The sequence below is a fragment of the Nicotiana tabacum genome, chromosome 3, assembly GCF_000715075.1.
Source record: "Nicotiana tabacum cultivar K326 chromosome 3, ASM71507v2, whole genome shotgun sequence".
In the NCBI taxonomy this organism is placed as follows: Eukaryota; Viridiplantae; Streptophyta; class Magnoliopsida; order Solanales; family Solanaceae; genus Nicotiana; species Nicotiana tabacum.
The window spans coordinates 1,030,652-1,049,646 of NC_134082.1; the positions used below are offsets into that span (position 1 = coordinate 1,030,652).

General features: G+C 33.6%; 2 protein-coding genes across 2 annotated transcripts; one reads left to right on the forward strand and one right to left on the reverse strand.

Annotated features, from left to right (window-relative positions):
- Positions 1 to 2,187: 2,187 nt before the first annotated feature.
- On the reverse strand, positions 2,188 to 5,226 carry LOC107811148 (receptor-like protein kinase ANXUR1). The gene has a single exon (XM_016636026.2). It carries the CDS (start codon positions 4,944 to 4,946, stop codon positions 2,310 to 2,312), a length of 2,637 nt encoding a protein of 878 aa, XP_016491512.1. The 5' UTR covers positions 4,947 to 5,226; the 3' UTR covers positions 2,188 to 2,309.
- Positions 5,227 to 14,681: 9,455 nt separating this feature from the next.
- On the forward strand, positions 14,682 to 18,674 carry LOC107762529 (uncharacterized). Its single transcript, XM_016580889.2, has 7 exons — positions 14,682 to 14,994; positions 15,836 to 16,503; positions 16,975 to 17,533; positions 17,637 to 17,737; positions 17,830 to 17,919; positions 17,999 to 18,126; positions 18,289 to 18,674. Exons 2-7 carry the CDS (start codon positions 15,955 to 15,957, stop codon positions 18,431 to 18,433), a joined length of 1,572 nt encoding a protein of 523 aa, XP_016436375.1. The 5' UTR covers positions 14,682 to 14,994; positions 15,836 to 15,954; the 3' UTR covers positions 18,434 to 18,674.
- Positions 18,675 to 18,995: the final 321 nt, after the last annotated feature.

Consider the following 18,995-nt stretch of genomic DNA (forward strand, 5'->3'; position numbering starts at 1 on the left):
AGTCACTATGTAATTGGAATTGGTGTAATTACTAGTGTAGTAATTATATAGTTGTGTAATTATGACGATATGTTTGTTTGTCATAGTGTAATTACAAGTTTACTGTTTGGCTGCACAAGTGTAAGTACACAGTTAGATTAAATTTTAAATTAAGTAATTATCAAAACTTAAAAATTAATATAATAAATATATGCCAATGATATTATATTTGGTATTTAAGATGTACATTAATTAGTAATCATATATTTATAACTGATATTGTAAAAATAATTTTTATGTATATTTTTAAATTAAATCTATTAGTTTAGATACTTACAAAAACTAGAAATATATATTTTGTAAGAACATCATGGAATTCATGTTTGATAAAATAAATTAATATTTATAAATATAGTGTCATAACATTATTCAAATATTTGACAAAACTAATGTATCAATTCTAACTAAAAAAATTGAACAACATGCAATATAAGCCAATACTACTAAAACAAGCAAATTGGAACCATGAATATAACACAATTTCAAAATTCAAAAAAAAAAAGTAAAATAGTTTAACATATGTCAAATTCCAACATAATAATAGTAAGTCCCACTGCAACTTAAGATTAGGAAACATGGTAAATTTATAACCACATTCAACAACTAAATTTTATTTTAAGTGCATCATTCATTATATATCATGTTTATTAATGATCCATTATTTCTAATATTAGGAGGTGTAGTTTCAATAAATAGAATAAGAAAATAAATAAAAAATAAAATATAAGCAATTACATGGAATCACAAGAAATAAAGATAGAGAAATAAAAAATAAATAATGTACAAAGAAAAATATATTTTAAAATTTCAAAAGAAATTAAAAAGTAAAAATAAAATTAAAAAATTAAAATAATAAAAATAAAAAGTTATAAAGAAAATAAATTAAAATAAAAACAAAAAGGAAATAAACTAAAAAGCAACTTTGTAATTACCGTCAATTCTCACCTCCCTTTGAGAATTGGAAAGTGTAATTACATCCCTCCAATTACACCCAATTCCATGCTGACCAAGTAATTATTTGGCCAAACAAACATGTCAAACTGTGTAATTACACTCAATTACTTCCAAATCCATTTCCAAGGTGGCTTTCCAAACAGGCACTTAGTGTTTTTAAGTCAAAATCGTTTTTAAGCTATTTTGTGACGTTTAAATAAAGTAAAAGGTATTTTTAAGCAAAACAGACAGAAACAAACCAAGAGCTAAAATTTATAACTCATAATTTATGCTTAACAGTCACTTAAAATAAGTTCATCCAAACAGGCTACGTGCCATAGAGATGTGCATTTTAATTACCCAACTTGGTACATGTATTAGTGTTACTTTTATGACTGAAAAAACATACTTTTGACAACTTCTATTTTATTGAAATTATTTGCTTTTTTTATTTTTCACATAGCATAATATGAATTTACGTTGAAAGGAAAATAATTGTACCATGATTTTTTTTACTCGAATTAAAATTCTTTGGTTAAGAATAGAGGATATATGCATACAGCTCACTTGTTGTTATTGATCAACAAATTTTATACATTTAAATAATTTTAAGAAATAAGCGCATATTATTGAAGTTGAAACAAATAACAAAATAAAGTATAAATATAATTGTAGATCTAACTTTTATTACATTTTTCAAAATTCAAATGCGTTGCTACCATTTTGAATTAAAATAACTATAATTATATTCATTTATTTTATCTCTACCCTAGGCACATATTGCTTTCTTCTATTAATGTTGCTCTTTCTTATTATTGTAGGACTTTTTACTAATCATTATAATTTTCTTTGTTTTGTTTTGCTATTTCGGTGAACTATTTTGTGTTGCTTGACTACAATTTATGGTTACCTGTTTTATATGCAATGATTCATTACCATTTTTCTTTCAAATGCAATTGCTAAGAGAGCTCTTAAATACTAATTTTACAAAAACTTCAGATTAAAAATTAGTTGTCCGCTTGGAAAATTCACAAACTATCTTGCTTTCTAAATTTAGTAGAAGTTAGCATTATGCTTGATGAACTTTTGTACTGGTTCATATTGAGTATTTAGTTAAGTTAGAAATAGAAATTTATATGCAAACTGAAAATCCCTCATCTAAATAATAACTTCTTAGACCACATAGTTTGTCCAAATACACTACACAATGTACAATATATAAACTGCTAGTATAATATTTCTTATATAGTTTGAGACAAAGTATGTAGTGAAATTGTACAATCTTGTATTCTTATCATAACCATTCATAAGATAAGAAACAACTACTTTTTTTGCTATTACCTTCCTGTTTGATTCACAATTTGAGAAAAGACATCATCTGTGTTATTATCACCAGTATCACTTTCAAGGCTCAAAGTATTTCTATGCATAGCTATCAAACTGTGTTGATCTACAACTTGAGCCTTTTCTTGATCCACATTTTTAGTTGCATCACAATTTGATGCAACCCCATCTGGATTTTCCTCTAACTGAAGTGCATATTCAAGATTCCAAAGCACGTCGCCCATAGATGGACGATCAATACCATTATCAGCTAAGCATTTCTCTGCTGTTTGAGCAAATTTTTTCAAGCATTCTGGATTTATCTTCCCTTTTAATTGTGGATCAATAATATCTTCTAAATTCCCTTTTCTTTGACAAGCTAATGCCCAATCTGCAAGACTAACTTGTTCTTTCGAAAGGTTCGGATTTAGTGCTGGCCTTGCACATAATACTTCAAACAAGACAACACCAAATGAGTAAACATCTGATTTTTCAGTCAGCTGTTGTCTTCTAAAATATTCAGGATCCAAATAACCAAAGCTACCTTTTACAACTGTTGTAACATGTCCTTGGTTCATATTTGGACCTGTTTTCGAAAGTCCAAAATCCGAAACCTTAGCAACCCATTTATCATTTAATAAAATGTTAGTACTTTTCACATCTCTATGTATAATAGTGTATTTAGCTCCAGTGTGAAGGTAATGAAGTCCTCTAGCTGCTCCAATACAGATTTCCAACCTTTGTTTCCAAGATAGTATAGTTTTATTACCTTTATAAAGATGTTCCCTTAGTGTTCCGTGTGCCATGTGATCATAAACAAGGACCATTTCATTATTCTCTTCACAGAATCCGATCAATGACACTAAATGTCGATGCCTTAGCTTTGACAGCATCTCGATTTCAGTCTGGAATTCGTTCACCCCTTGTTGTGAAGACGGATTTGATCTTTTGATTGCAACTTTCGTGTCACCATCGATAACTCCTTTATACACCTTACCAAATCCACCAACACCAATAACATAAGATTCGTCGAAATTCTTAGTAGCCTGTTTGATCTCAGCTAATGAAAAATATCGACAATTAGAAGCAGCATCTGATGATATCGTCGTGCTACCACAACTTCTTCCTGACGCTGATTTGCTACTGGAAGAATGAGAGTTACCATAAATCGGTAGCCAACTCATTGTACCTTCAGCTCCCTGGGCTGCTCTCTTTTTCCTCTTATAAGCAACAATAAGTAAAACAGCAGCTACACCAAATGCAGCAACTCCACCAGCAGCACCGGTTATTATAGCAGAAGTACTATGTGATTTCTCCTCATCAGCAAATGGCCGCGGAGCTTCTTTTTTACTTTGTTCTACTTCTTGTTGCTTCTTCATTAAGTCTGAAATTGCAGGATTCCGACCTGCTAAGCTCGTATTTCCAGCGTTCATTTTAAAGATCTCGATCCCATTTACAAGAGCATTAGCAAATTCAGTTCCAGTACCAGATGGATGTACTGCAATCCAAAGTTTATCCTTCCCTGATTTATCATCAATAATATGAGTCACATAATCTTTTTCTAATGGAATTGCTTTTTTTCCATTTTTGAATGCAATTAAATCCATATCGCGTTCTGCAATTTGTCCATTGATATATACATTAAAGACCAAGGAATTGACCCTCGTGGCATCAATAGTGAAATCACACCAGTGAAATCTCACGAGATATGAAAACCCTGGATCAACATTGAAAACCCAAGTAAGGTTATATTGTAAGTTGAGATTCGAATCATAACCCATTGCTCTACAACTCTCGTACACAGCAAGTGGTGCAATGTACGTTGGCAAGTCATCGTAACGAATTGTCATGTTGCTGCTCATAGTAACGCCTAATGCAGCGCCATCTACGTAAGGAGTATCTTCGTACCAACTTCTCATTAACCCGCCTGAATCATTTTTCGGAGGAATATATTGTCCACCAACATTGACCCTATACAACAACTCCATAATATTATCCTTTACAGATATAGTTTGCTGAGCAGTAGCAAATTCAACGTCGAACCCAACCAACGTAGGATCAGGGCCGAAAAACAAATCAGGCGACGTGATCATTTCAATTCCATTAATAAATGCAAATGGTGAATTACCAAAAGGCTTAATTTTGATTTCCAGGGTTGGAGAATTGACAGGAGTTAAAATGTATTCTTTAATAATGTAACTTTGTGAAAAGGCTTGAGCTGTTATAAAGGCACTGAAATTGCTTAACAATGTAAATTTACCAGCTGAAACTGTGATATATGAATTGGAAATATTGAAATTAGGATAAGGGGATGGATTGAAATGAAGCCTGAGTAAAATATAAGTTGTTTGGTTTTTAACAGGAAGGTTATATGAAGATTCAGATTGAAAAATTCTTGCATTTATATATGGTACAACAGATGGAGAAGAAGGGCCTTGAGATTCAGGTCGTGAAATGATTGATTTATCACCTGAAATTAGATATTTCGCGTCGGGTTCCCATTTTCTCTCATCTTCATCTGTTCCACCATTTTCCGAACCACATGCTAAGAACAATGTATTTTGATCATCACCTTTTGCAGCATGTAGCGAGCGAGAAATAGAAGAAATACATACGAATAGTAGCAAAATGCGGACGATCTTTGTTAACATGATGTTAACAAACGAAAGAAAAGGGCGTACAGGAAAACAGGCGATCCTGTACGCCTAGTCAATGCAAAATGAAGCTTTTTTTTAAAGGAGGGGTTGTTTGTTTTTGATAAAGGCAAAAACCAGGTCATTTCTTCGCATCCATGAAAAGGTGTTAGCTAAAATTTCAACTACAGGATGCTGGGAAATAGACCAACAATGAAAAAAAGTTGAAATATTGTCAATTTCTTTCCAACTTTTTCTTTTTGTTTGCCTTTTTTGACATCATTAAAACACACACCAATCACTACTTAAAAATGGACGTTATGAATTAATGGATAGGAGTGAAAAATTGTAATGCAAACCTAAATTCACTAGGATTTTTTCCCACGTGATTTTTTCTAGTAAGGTTTTAATGAGGCACATTATCTTTTAATGAACATCCAAAGGGGAGTGTTATAAATATATTATATTATGGATGTTCATTTAGTACTCCGTTGTAAATAATCTTCCTGAAGAAACTTATCCATATGGGACTCCACCGTAAATATGTTTATCTATTTAGTACTCTATTGGAAATAAGCTTCCTGAAGAAGCTTATCACTTCGGTACCCGGTTATGGATAAACATTACCCAGGTAGAAGATTATCCATACCGGGTATAATAAGCTTATTCATTCAGTATTCCGTTATGGATAAACATTGCTCTCAGTAGAAGATTATCCATATCTGGTACAGTAGCAGCTTACACATCAGCTTGCGTAGCAGCTTACACAGCAGCTTGCGTAGCAGCTTACACAGCAGCTTGTAGTAGCAGCTTACACAGCAGCTTGAGTAGCAGCTTATACAACAGCTTCCTTTCTTCTATAAATAGAAGAGATTTCAATTCATTATGTACATCAGTTTGAATTCGAATAATATATCAGTTTCTCTCTATACTTGTCTTTACTTTACAGTCTTTATTTTATAACACGTTATCAGCACGAGACTCTGCCATCTCGAGCAAATATTTTGAAAGTATCTGAGGTAAGAATTTTCTTTTCTTAAATAATGTCAAATCTTTCTAAACTTGAATTTGTAGCCCTGGATATATCGGGCAAAAGCTACATGTCTTGGGTGCTTGATGCTGAAATTCATCTTGATGCGATGGGTCTGGCAGACACCATCAAAGACAAAAATCGGCATCAAACCAAGACCGTGCCAAAGCAATGATATTCCCACGCCATCACCTTGATGAGGGCCTGAAAATGGAATATCTTACTATTAAAGATCCAATCATACTGTGGAATAATTTGAAAGATAGATATGACCACCTGAAGATGGTCGTTCTTCCACAGGCACGATATGATTGGACTCATCTAAGGCTACAAGATTTTAAATCTATCAGTGAGTATAATTCTGCTATGTTCAGAATTATTTCCCAATTGAAGTTATGTGGTGATAATATTACTGATCATGATATGTTGGAGAAAACTTTCACCATTTTTCATGCCTCGAATATGCTTCTGCAGCAGCAATATCAAGAGATGGGATTTAAAAAGTATTCTGAACTTATCTCACATCTTCTTATAGTCGAGCAACATAATGGGCTATTAATGAAAAATCATGAAAGCCGACCTACTGGTTCTTGTCCATTCCTTGAAGTGAATGAGACGAACTTCCACCAGGCTAAACGTGGAAAAGGTCGTGGCCCCAGTCGTGGTCATGGTCGTGGTCGGGAAAGAAACCCTAATCATGGTAGTAATAATGCACCAATGAACACTCCTCACCACCAGCAGTGGAAAAGGAAGGAACAAAAGCATGAAGCAGTGCAAGCACCAAATGCAGAAAATGCATGCTATAGATGTGGAGAAAAAGGGCATTGGTCACGTACCTGTCGTACGCCAAAGCACCTGGTTGAGTTTTATCAAGCCTCCCTAAAGAAGACAGAGAAAAATGCTGAAGCAAATTTTATTTCTGAAGATAATTTAGACTTCATGCATTTGGATGTAACTGATTACCTTGCACTCCCAGAAGGAGAAACAAGTCATGTAATCGGTGGTGAATCTGTAGAAATGTAAATATTTTAATTTTTGTTATTTGTAATAGATAGTATGGTTATGTAATTGTTGTACATAAAGAAAAATTATGATTTGATAATGATGTTTACTATAATATATCTTGTTTATGTCATTTTGAAGAATATGGATAACATTATTAGATCAACTTAAACTCTAGCAGAGTTTGCAAGAAATATACAACCACAAGAAGTGGTTATATTTCGTATATCTTATTGTAATTATATTTTGTTAACTATCAGAAGTGGTATATGCCTATGATCACCAGAAGTGATAATTTAGGTTTTCCATAGTTACAATTGAAGATAAGCTACATAAATATTCTCTATATTAAATGCACGCCTCGATTTGCTCCTGAAGTAGTAAATATTTTAAAAGAAGTTGAGGCATCACAATTTGATGTGATTAATGTGCATTCAGATAATTATGTTCGATTTCCTGAAGGATGAGAACTTTTGGATAATATTAATCCATTCCCTGAAGTGAATGTGACAATATTAATAATCGGGTAAATATGAACACGCTCTTGATGTGAATATATCACAATTCACCTTCAGAAAAGGTAATATAATTAAGAGAATATATACTCAATATTTCGTATTTTAAATTTGCTCCTGAAGAAGTAACACAATTGAAATTGCCTCATGAAGTAGGAAAATATTATGAAGAAGAGTTTTCTTGTGCTTAAACAATTGTTTTACATTGTTTATTTGATTGTGATTTTCTCTCATGATACCAGAAGTGTATGAGAAATATTTGATAGTACAAAATGTATCAACAACTCCTGAAGAGCTAACTGTTTGCCTAAAGGATACATGACACCAGTAGTGCCCGATAAATATTAGATTGTGGATAATTAATGAAGGCTCTCGAAGAGCTTATATACAAATATGTCATTCATATTATATGATTATGGTCAAAACATATGTTGTAGTAAACCTGAAGTTTACTAATACAAATGGCTATCATATTGAGACTACAAATGATTGGAAGATTGATAATCTTCATGTTTCCACAATCATAGGGGGTAAAATAATATGTATGTGAGAAGTTACCCGTCTTATTCTTTAATTTGTACTATATCATGTATCACAGTAAACCAGAAGTTTACTAAAGCAAAAGTTTATGCTATAGTAAACCAGAAGTTTACTAAGAGATAACACATGACATGATAAACTTGAAGTTTTCATTTGCCATTTTTAAATGAGCTATTTGAGAATTCAGATAAGCATATACTAAAGAACTAGAAGATTCTTCAGGAATTCTCATGCGTTGCTTGTTCTCATAATGAATTGATTATACCAGCTAAAGTTGGGACTAAGACCCCTGATTCTGAAATATATAAAAGGTGAATATGGGTCCGTTCACCTATCATGTGAACCACTTATAGGTGCATATATGAGATGGTTACATGTGTAATTATTGTCAACCTGCAGTTTGGCATTTGGAATTGCTTTTCTTGATTAAGAGCATAATTTTCATATTATGAAATCAAGACAGTTCATCTTGATGATGCTAGTTTATATCCAAACTGGTTTAGCATTGAATACCTCCAATTAATGGCTAAACCATTGCTTATGAGAACAAAGCTTCATGTGTTGGTCTAAGATTTTCTGAATTGCATATAGCAGCACTTGTATGCATCTGATCAACAATATATAATAAGTCCTCCCTTCACAATTGGTTTAGGATCAGAAACCAAATATTTTTACTATCTTTTGTTGCGTGGTATGTGATTAATTTCTCTACCATAATACACAAAGATATGTTTCCCAAAGATGATTGGGGATATATGTTAGTTTTTCTAACATTTGGGGGATAGAATAAACAGTTGAAAAATATGCTATATGAATCGAATTATCATGATACTCACTCAGAAGATAATTCAAGTCGAATGCCAGAAGCATTTGCTGATCCAAAATTAAATATCATATTTCAGCTGCAAATGCTCCTATTAAAATTAAAGTCCTTGAAGGATAGAGTTTACTGTACGCATGAAGCGTAGTAGACCAATCGATTCCAAAGGTAAAAATCCTTGAAAAATAGTAGGAGCTAATGATCAAAATGAGGAGGAAATAAGCTCTAGAAGAGCCCACAACATAACATTTCATGAAACTCCCAAAAAAGTTCAGGTACCTGAAAATAAAGAAAGTGGTGAGATCTCCACAAGTTATGTCGCTTCGGAACTGACACAAAATGATCGTCGATGATATATTTAATACAATATAGTGCACAATATTGTAAACGATTGTGAGGATCGGACTAGCAGTCCAGACACTTGAAGATGTCATACCATTTAGATACAAGTCTTAACCTATATGACTTATTTGACTAAATCTATATGAAGATCCTTGAAGGATTGAAAATGCATGAAGCATATAATTCAAAGTCTTGAGAAATGTACTCGATCAAATTATAAAGATCTTTGTACGGTTTAAAGCAATCTGTGCGTGTGTGGTATAACCGCCTCAGTAAATATTTGCTGAAAGAAAGTTACATAAATTATGTTATTTGTCCATATATTTTTAAAAAGAAAATGTCATTAGAATTTGTTACACTTGCTGTTTATGTTGGTGACATAAATTGGAACTCCAGAAGAGCTCCAAGAGGGTCTTAAAAATGCTTTTACATGGACAAAGTGTACCCATTGAGTACACCAATGGATATTCAATCACTTGAAGTGAATAAGGATCCGTTCCAACTTCTAGAAGAGGATGAGGAGCTCCTTGGTCCTGAAATACTCTATCTCGGTGTAGATGGTGCACTTATTTATCTTGCTAATGCTAACAAAAGTGGTGCATATCGTATTGGTAATGCAGATGCAGGTTATTTATCCGATACCCATAAAACTCGATCTCAAACCGGCAAACAGGGAGTGAATATGATTGAGATCAGTGATTCATTCGAGAAACATGTGGGTTGGAATGTGATAAAAGACCCACAATATTATACGAAGACAATGTTTCATGCATAGCACTATTAAAGGGAGGATTTATAAAAGGAGATAGAACGAAAAACATTTCACCAGAATTATTCTACATACATGATCTTCAGGAAAATTGTGACATTGATCTGCATCAAATTAGTTCAAGTGACAATCCAGCAGATTGTCTTTACCAACATCAATTTTTGAGACTATGGTATACAAGATTGGAATGCGCAGACTCAAATATTTGAAATAAGGTTTTCTTCAGGGGGAGTAAAATGTGCGTTGTACTCTTTTTCCCTTACTAAGGTTTTTCCCATAGGGTTTTCCTTATAAGGGTTTTAATGAGGCAACTAGCAATACGTATTACTAAATATGTGTACTCTTTTTCCTTCACTAGGATTTTTTCCCACGTGATTTTTTCTAGTAAGGTTTTAATGAGGCACATTATCTTTTAATGAACATCCAAAGGGGAGTGTTATAAATATATTATATTATGGATGTTCATTTAGTACTCCGTTGTAAATAATCTTCCTGAAGAAACTTATCCATATGGGACTCCACCGTAAATATGTTTATCTATTTAGTACTCTATTGGAAATAAGCTTCCTGAAGAAGCTTATCACTTCGGTACCCGGTTATGGATAAACATTACCCTAGGTAGAAGATTACCCATACCGGGTATAATAAGCTTATCCATTCAGTACTCCGTTATGGATAAACATTGTTCTCAGTAGAAGATTATCCATATCTGGTACAGTAGCAGCTTACACAGCAGCTTGCGTAACAGCTTACACAGCAGCTTGTAATAGCATCTTACACAGCAGCTTGTAGTAGCAACTTACACAACAGCTTGAGTAGCAGCTTACACAACAGCTTCCTTTCTTCTATAAATAGAAGAGATTTCAATTCATTATGTACATCAGTTTGAATTCGAATAATATATCAGTTTCTCTCTATACTTGTATTTACTTTACAGTCTTTATTTTATAACACAAATGAGATTATGAGTATATAAATATTGCATTCATCATCTAAATATAAAATAGGTATTGCAAATATTAATATAAACAAATGAGAGATAATAAATTATAATAGTAGACAGTTAATTGTTTTCAACACAATCATTTACATCGCTCTAATATTCAAACATGATTAGAATGTGATTATGTGAGCATCTCGATGAGTTAAAAAAGGAGAATAGATAACAACAATAATTACAACGTCTCAATCCTAAATATGAAAAGAAAAAGAGAAAATAAGCAACATAGGATAGGAAAGACACATAAAAGAAGTTTAGTCAAATATAGGCATAACCACGCGAAATGAAGATGGAGATAGGTCTAATCACAGGGCTAGAGTTCGAGCTCTGGACATAGATTTGCTTTTATTAGAGAGTGCTTTATTGTTTATTTCTCATTGTGAAACTTTCTGGTGCGAAGCTCCAATATTAAGTACCATGCATCAAGTGGGTATTATAGTAGACAACAAATTTTACTAACAATTAACACTAAGATGTAGAGGAAACATCAAAATAAAAGATGAATTATTTTTTAAGATGCACCGAGTGGAAAACTTAAAAAAGCACAATATTATAATAGAATAATAAAAATGTACTAGCATTTAACAATAAGAAAGAGAGAAACCATCAAAATAAAAGATGAATTATTTCTCAAGAACCATGTCACATTGTATAAGATGTTCTAATAAATATATTTGAGGTGAATCTTTTCGACGAGCCAAAAAATTATTTCTATGAGAACATAAAAAAGTTTGAATATTTCAATAAAAAAAAAAGTTATTTCTATGAGAAAATAAAAAAGTTGAATATTTCAATATATTCCCTAGTTGCAACTAAACATACTTTGCAAAAAACCTCATTTTTGACTCAATCATCTTTGAATACAAGTCAATCGTCCCAAGGCTAGGAGACGTGGTGGTGAAGCACAACTACACGGAGACGAACATAGTAGCTGATTTACTAGCCAAGGAAGGAGCCAAGAAGAATTTTTTTAAAAATATTTTTGCAACAACAGTTCATCCGGTGTTTGCCGCACATGTTTTTTGGACAGACATCACAGGAATTGTTTCATCAAAACAAATTTTAAATTGTAATGTTGATAACTTTAGTCCAATAAGGGTGAATTGATATACCCCTTCGAAACAATGCTACTGTCAATTGGCACCCTAATGGGTAGTTTATAATAAAATACAGCTTTTTAACCCAAAAAAAAATGTGTCAACTCCTTTCATCCTCTCGAATAAATCAAAATATCCTTCGCCCTTTAGAAAAGATCTTCGGGATTAATTATTTTATTAATTACTATGATCTTTGCTTACAACATCTCTACAATTCGGTTCACATGTTTTACAAAGTATTACTAGTCTTAAGTGCATGCTCGATAATTCACGCCACGTCGAACAAACAAGATACGCGATATCTTAAACTTGTACCGAATTTTAAAGCCGATATACAAACTTACATTATTCCCATTTGAACACTCAAACTTGACGGAATGAGTACAAATAAATACATCCAGTAGTGCGTGTATATCAATTGCGCTGACATGTACAACACGTCATATACTAGACTATTTATTACTTGACATGTATTATTTGTGGGTCCTATTCTTAAATACTAAATAAGCAAAAAAGAAGTCACAAATTAAAAAAAAAAAAGGAAAGAGAGAAAAAGACCTGACACTTCCCTCCGTTCACCCACATCTCCCTTCTTCTCCGTTCACTCACCTTCATTCCTTTCCTTAAATTTTTTTTCTTTTTTTTTTCCTTTTCTTCAGTCTTCTTTCTCTCTCTTATTTCTAAATCAAATTTCGTTTGTCTGCCAAGGATACAAGTAATTTCTTTTTCCTTCTTTTTTTGGTGGTCAACTAAAAGACATATCTATTTTGAAAATTTTTCTATATATGTAGAAGACTAATTAATGGCCTCATTTAGATTACTTAGATTAGGATTTTGAATACACCTAAATCCCAAAATTGACAGAAAACAATCACTACGAGTAATTTTATACTATGGACAACGTTGAAATTTTTATACGCAAATGGTGAAATCAAAGAATTCTTTGATTTTATCCCCAAAACTTTTGATGTGCATCTGGTAGGAAATCCCCCAAGACAAGAGGAGGAAGGGTAGATTAGAGGGGGAGAAAGAAAAGAAGGGGGAGGTGGGGGAGGACGACAATGGGGGAAAAGAACGTAGGGGGTGAAGGGAATTTTGCCGGAGATGGGGAAGTGGGCCTGATTTATTTTCTTTCTTTTTAATTTATACTTTTTTTGGTTCTAGATTTTTTTTTAATCAAAATTATTGTAGTCGCGCGTGTAATTTTCGTGACTTGCACACACTTTATCCACATCATCTTTGTCACTGCCACATATGCATGATCAACGGTCAAATAGGTTTATTAGTTATCGAATATGTGAGTTTGAGTGTTCAAATGAGAATAATGTAAATTTGTATATCAACTTTAAAATCCGGTACAAGTTTAAGTGGCCAAGAAGCCATTACGCCTAAAAATTTCTTTCATTTATGAAAGATTATTAATTATTTAACTTATATATAAAGCATCAACATTAGGATGCCTTAACTTATTAATTACACAGTGTTCAATAATAATCCTATGTTTAACAGCTTGTTTGGATGGTTGTTACCCACTGTATTGTATCGTATTGTTATTTTAAGGGGTTGTTTGGTACGAGGTATAAGGAGGTATATGAGTGGTATAAAAATTTAATACCACCTTAATACTCTGTTTGGTTAGCAAACCAGGTATAAGTTATCCCGGTGTTAATTTTAACACAGGGATAACTTATACCTTATAGAAGACGGGGTAATTAGCACCGATATAACTTATACATTTTTCTTAGAAATTATGCAATTGTCATTCTTAATACAACATAACAAATAATGAATAAACAACAATCCCAACATAACTAATCCCAACATAACTTATCCCAATATAACTTATACCAGTATAATTCGTAGGGGTGTCCTTAAAAACTCGAAAACCCGAACCAAACCGACCAAAAAACCGATACTTCTTGGTTTGGTTTTGGTTTTGAATTTTAAAAACCGATCAAATTTGGTTTAGTTTTGGTTTTAATAAAAAAAAAATCGAGCCAAACCGGATATAGGAGTAGCTATTTTTAAATTTATTATTACACCTATATATATATATGTATATTTTTATACAAAGTTTCAAAATTTTATGGTGAATGTTAATCGTTTGCACTTTTAGTACATATTCTTACCTTTACATTCTAGTTTGATAGGTAATTTTCTTTTGTTAAGTGTAAGAATCCATTTCATGTTAAAAATATATTTTTAATTGAGTCTTTAAATTATTCATCACTATTTGATTCAACTATCATCAATATATCTTAGTAAATAATAGATTTCTCAAAGGGCAATTGATTTGATAGTATTACTTTGAAAATGTGGTCGTCGAAATATGTGTTTGATAATGTATATCTTGTATTTAAGAAAAAACCGACAAATAACCGAAAAAACCGACATAAATCGAATCAAGAAAAAACCGACTTAATTGGTTTGGTTTGGTTCTATATGTGAAAAATCGACTTACTTGGTTTGGTTTCTTTTTAGGAAAAATCGATCCAAACCGAACCATGAACACAAATTCCTATTCCAACCAAACGACCCCTAAGTGAAAGGGCAATAACACAATGTGTTCAATAATAATCCCATGTTTAAGGAACAACCTTTTTGTTCGAATAACGTTGTTGTGTGTTTGCAGCAAAACACTGCGTAGAAGACGAGGGAAACAAAAGAAGCAAAGAAAGAGAGGAGAAAGAGGAAAGTAGCGAGTCGATCCAACTCAGACTCAGTGTGTGTGTCTAAGCCAAAACAAAAAGGCAATACAAGAAAACAAAATCACAAGAGGAAAAGAAAAAAATGGACGAGATTACGAGTATCTGCATTGCCATTACTACTAAACTCGCTATATCAACAATTCCCATTAGTCCTCATCTCTACCCTAACCATACTACACACAAAAAAACCCATCTTTTTTCTCATTCTTCTCCTTTTCATCTCTCCACCGACTCATCAGCGAGGTACGTTTTTATTGCTATTTATCTTGTGGCAGAATGTTTAGTCATATGTTTTCTGTTAAATTAAACGTTTTTGGCATGTGGGTATAATGTTGATTGATGTGCTTCATCGGCAAGGTAAGTTCTTTTGGTTATTTATGTTGTGTCCCAAGTGTTTAGTTTTATGTTTATGTTAAATTAAGCTTTTTTTGGCATGTGGGTGTGTGTTGATTAACGTTCTTGTATTCTGGGTTGTGATAAATCTTTTTGGGTGTTTCTTTATTGGGTATTTCTGTGTGTTTATTTGATGTTTTGAGTATTCTGTTGGTAGAATTTAGTATCTTTTTATTTGCTGAACTTGATTTTTCATTGGCTCATGTGTAAGTTTTTTTTATATGTTTATAATGTTTTGAGTAAAGGGTTTTGTGTTCAATTTGTTTTGTCTAAAATTTCTATGCCATTTTGGTGATAACTGCTATTTATTGATGATATACATTTACTTACATCTTGGACTATCCAAATGAAAAATATAGTTGTGGCCGAGCTACGATTTTCATTAAGGGAATTCAAAATATAAAGAAGTAAACACACGAAAAACCAAGGGGATTCAACATATAGCATATATACTTAATTTTTTTTGACCTATAGTGTAATTTTCCGAGCACTCCTTGGACAAAGGTGGCTCCGCCATTGCATATGAGGTGCAATATCTTTTTTAAAGAAGTGGTAAATCTGGATCTTCAATTATTTTCAGTAGCTTATCCTTCAAAAGTTTTGTTGAAGATTAGCTTTATCTTCATGTTTCTCTTTTATAAATGGTTTACCACAAGGGCTTTATAAAAGCTTTGTCTTTGCATGCTTGCAGTTTCCAGTTGGTGCAGCTATTTCCAGGTTCATCTTGCTGTATCTTTGTGTCGTGGACTTTAAGTCCGTGATCTAATTGGTACACATTTGCTGGTGGTGGTCAGATTCTTTTTGTGCATCATGAGTGAGTGTGGTGGTACTCGATATGAAGGGCTCGCCTCTATTGTTAGAAAGAAAAGAAGCCAGGTGCTGCGTCGACCTAGAACAGAGAGTCTGACGTTTCCTGAACGCCGTGATCAGTCACCTCTTACACCAGCTTCAGATAGTGTTGGTAGGGTCTCTAGCGGTGAGAATACTGACGATGCTAATGTTGGAGGGAGAATCTACAAGTTTAATCACTGTGTATCTAGAGATTCTTCTGCTAACAGATTCAAAGGTGATTATGCTTCTAAGAAGAACAAGGAGGATGCAGGATCTAGTGTGATATATAATAATGCACGTAAGGGAGATGATACAGATCTCGGGAATGGTGCATCTCTTAGGCAGGTAGGGAACACTGAGAACAATGGAGCTAACGATAGCAAGCTGAAAAAGGTAAAGCTGAAAGTTGGTGGCGTGACACGCACTATTCAAACCAAAAACAATTCTTATGGAGCATCTGGCAGTTTATCGTCTACTAAAAGTGCACGACCTTCTGATGCCCTTCGGCCGCGACAGAATCTCACTCAGGTTTTTCGCGCGCTCAGATTGTTAATTATTTGGATTCTCTAAATCCACTTGAATCTTTAATAATGTTGTCAGATTTAATATGGTAGAAAATTATGGTTGGTTTGGATAGGAGGCCACTTAAGAATTTGCACTTACTAGATTCCGTCTAGTATCCAAATTTTGTGGAAAAGAGAACACATTAAGCAACATCTGAACTTGGTTATTTAGTTTCTCAGGGAATGAATAAAGAATGTGCCCGAGAAACGTTCTTTTTGGTTGCTGATTTAGAAATTCACTAATTTCCATTCCAAATAGTAAGCAAGAAAATTTAGTCATTGCAATTTATTAAAAGATGCTAATTGTGATTATTCTTTTGTCCATTTTCTTATGTGTATGGCTAGTAAATCTTTGGCATTTATGTAGCGATAGATTATCGTTTAATGATCCTAGTAATGCTGATCTTTCAATTGAACCATTCTCTCTGGATTTCAGGACAATTCAAGTGAAGACGGTCCTTCGGCAGATAAGAACAGTGTGTCGAAAGGAATTTCGTGGAACGATTTCTCAGGAGGCGCGTTTGGTACTAGCAAGAGCGATATGGGAAGGAATGCGTTAGAAAAACAAGGAGACAAGCCTCATCAAAATCGCAAGACCAAGAAGACGCCAAAGAGGCTTGTTTTGGATGGCCTTGATGATGATGAGGATGACGAGATTCGTTATTTGGAGAAGCTTAAAACCTCAAAGGTTGCAGGATATAAGGATTTGGGGGAAGAATCAACTAAGACAAGAAGTCTTTCCCGCGTTTTGAAGGTCGATAAGTACGAAATGTCAGACGATGTTGGAAGGTCAGGCAAAGAAGTTAAGAGAATATCAGATCGAAGTTCTGAGTACACTGATTATGAGGAGGAGTCCCCTGAGACACCGGCTGAAACAAAAAGGGAAGTAAGTCTCACAACACGGCAACGAGCTCTTCTATCAAGCAGGGATACCTCTGCCACTTCTGCTAATCAGATTGAGTTTCCTAACGGCTTACCTCCACCGCCACCTCGAAGTGAGAAAATTTTGTATTTACTCATATCTTGTGATGTTATCTTTTTCCTCATCACTTTTTCTGATTCACAAAATTTGTATTGCCATCTCTGCTTTTTCAACAGAACAAAAGGAGAAGCTAACAGCAGTTGAGCAGCAACTGAAGAAAGCAGAGGCTGCTGAGAGACGTCGAATGCAAAACGAGAAGGCAGCTAGGGAATTAGAGGTTTGCCCTTGTTCTTTTTCTTTGCTTATGATGTGTTACATTTTTTGAGATTTTACGATGCTGAAATGAGCATAAATTTTTCAATTTTGCAGGCTGAGGCAATTAGAAAAATACTAGGTCAAGATTCCAACAAAAAGAAGCGAGAAGAGAAAATAAAGAAGCAGCAAGAAGAGTTGGCACAGGTATCCCATGTATTGCTAGGTTGCCAGTTTGTTATCGGTTATGAAGCTGACAATCAATTAAACATTGTATGTGGCACAGGAGAAGGCTGCTAAAGAGAAGATGCTTGCATCGAGCACTATCAGAACGGTTATGGGCCCCACTGGTACTGTCGTGACATTTCCTCAGGATATGGGTTTGCCAAGTATTTTTGACTCTAAGCCTTGCAGGTAAGGATTGTCACCCTTTCCCTTTCCCTTTCGTCCTCATTTTCCACACTATGCGCTTTGTTGCATCTGGAATCTGAATATTATTGATCCTTACTTTTTGTTATTAAGATTCATTTAAGTTACTTACAGCTTATGCTTTGTGGTTTTGTTGCTATACTCCAGTTATCCTCCCCCTCGCGGGAAATGTGCTGGTCCTTCCTGTGAGAACCCATACAAATACCGCGATTCGAAGTCAAACCTTCCTCTTTGCAGTCTTAAGTGCTACAAAGCAATTCATGAAAAGATGGAGGACGGAAAAGACTGTTAAAATTATTGTGACATATGCAGGTATTCCTGCTTATTTATGTTTAACTTTGTAAGGATAATGTAGATACTCTTTTCTCTCTCAATCATATTATAGAAAATTATACAGTAATTTGAACTACCCCAGTGATTTAAAACATAGCTCCAAACAAATTTTTTAAAAGTTTTTGTCAGTGTGAATTTATAATGGGCATGCCCGAACCTCTTAATACATTTGCTGTTCTATTTTTATTCATTTTCCCCTATTTTAAGTTCTTCCGGTTTTGGTTAACCACTTGGCTGTTCAGTTAAGCATTTTTTTTTTTGGTGATGACTATCCTTTCTTACGTTATTCTGGTCGATTTTAGCCTTTCTATTTAGACGTTTCTTGACCACTTCATATCCTGGCTGCTATGGTAAGTCTTATCCAGTTCAATTGATTTATTGACTCCGTCTAGTTTTTAGGATACTTTTGATGCATTTTGAAAATGCTGCACCATCCAATTGGTAAACTCATATACATGGGTTGAACTCCTGGTAATGCCCATACTTACAATCACTTGGATTTGGAGTTTAACTATCATGTC

Coding starts and splice junctions, on each gene's coding strand:
- LOC107811148 (XM_016636026.2), bottom strand. CDS start 4,946: ATGTTAACAAAGATCGTCCGCATTTTGCTACTATTCGTATGTATTTCT.
- LOC107762529 (XM_016580889.2), top strand. CDS start 15,955: ATGAGTGAGTGTGGTGGTACTCGATATGAAGGGCTCGCCTCTATTGTT. Junction 16,504..16,974: donor CGCGACAGAATCTCACTCAG/GTTTTTCGCGCG, acceptor TCTGGATTTCAG/GACAATTCAAGTGAAGACGG. Junction 18,127..18,288: donor TTTGACTCTAAGCCTTGCAG/GTAAGGATTGTC, acceptor GCTATACTCCAG/TTATCCTCCCCCTCGCGGGA.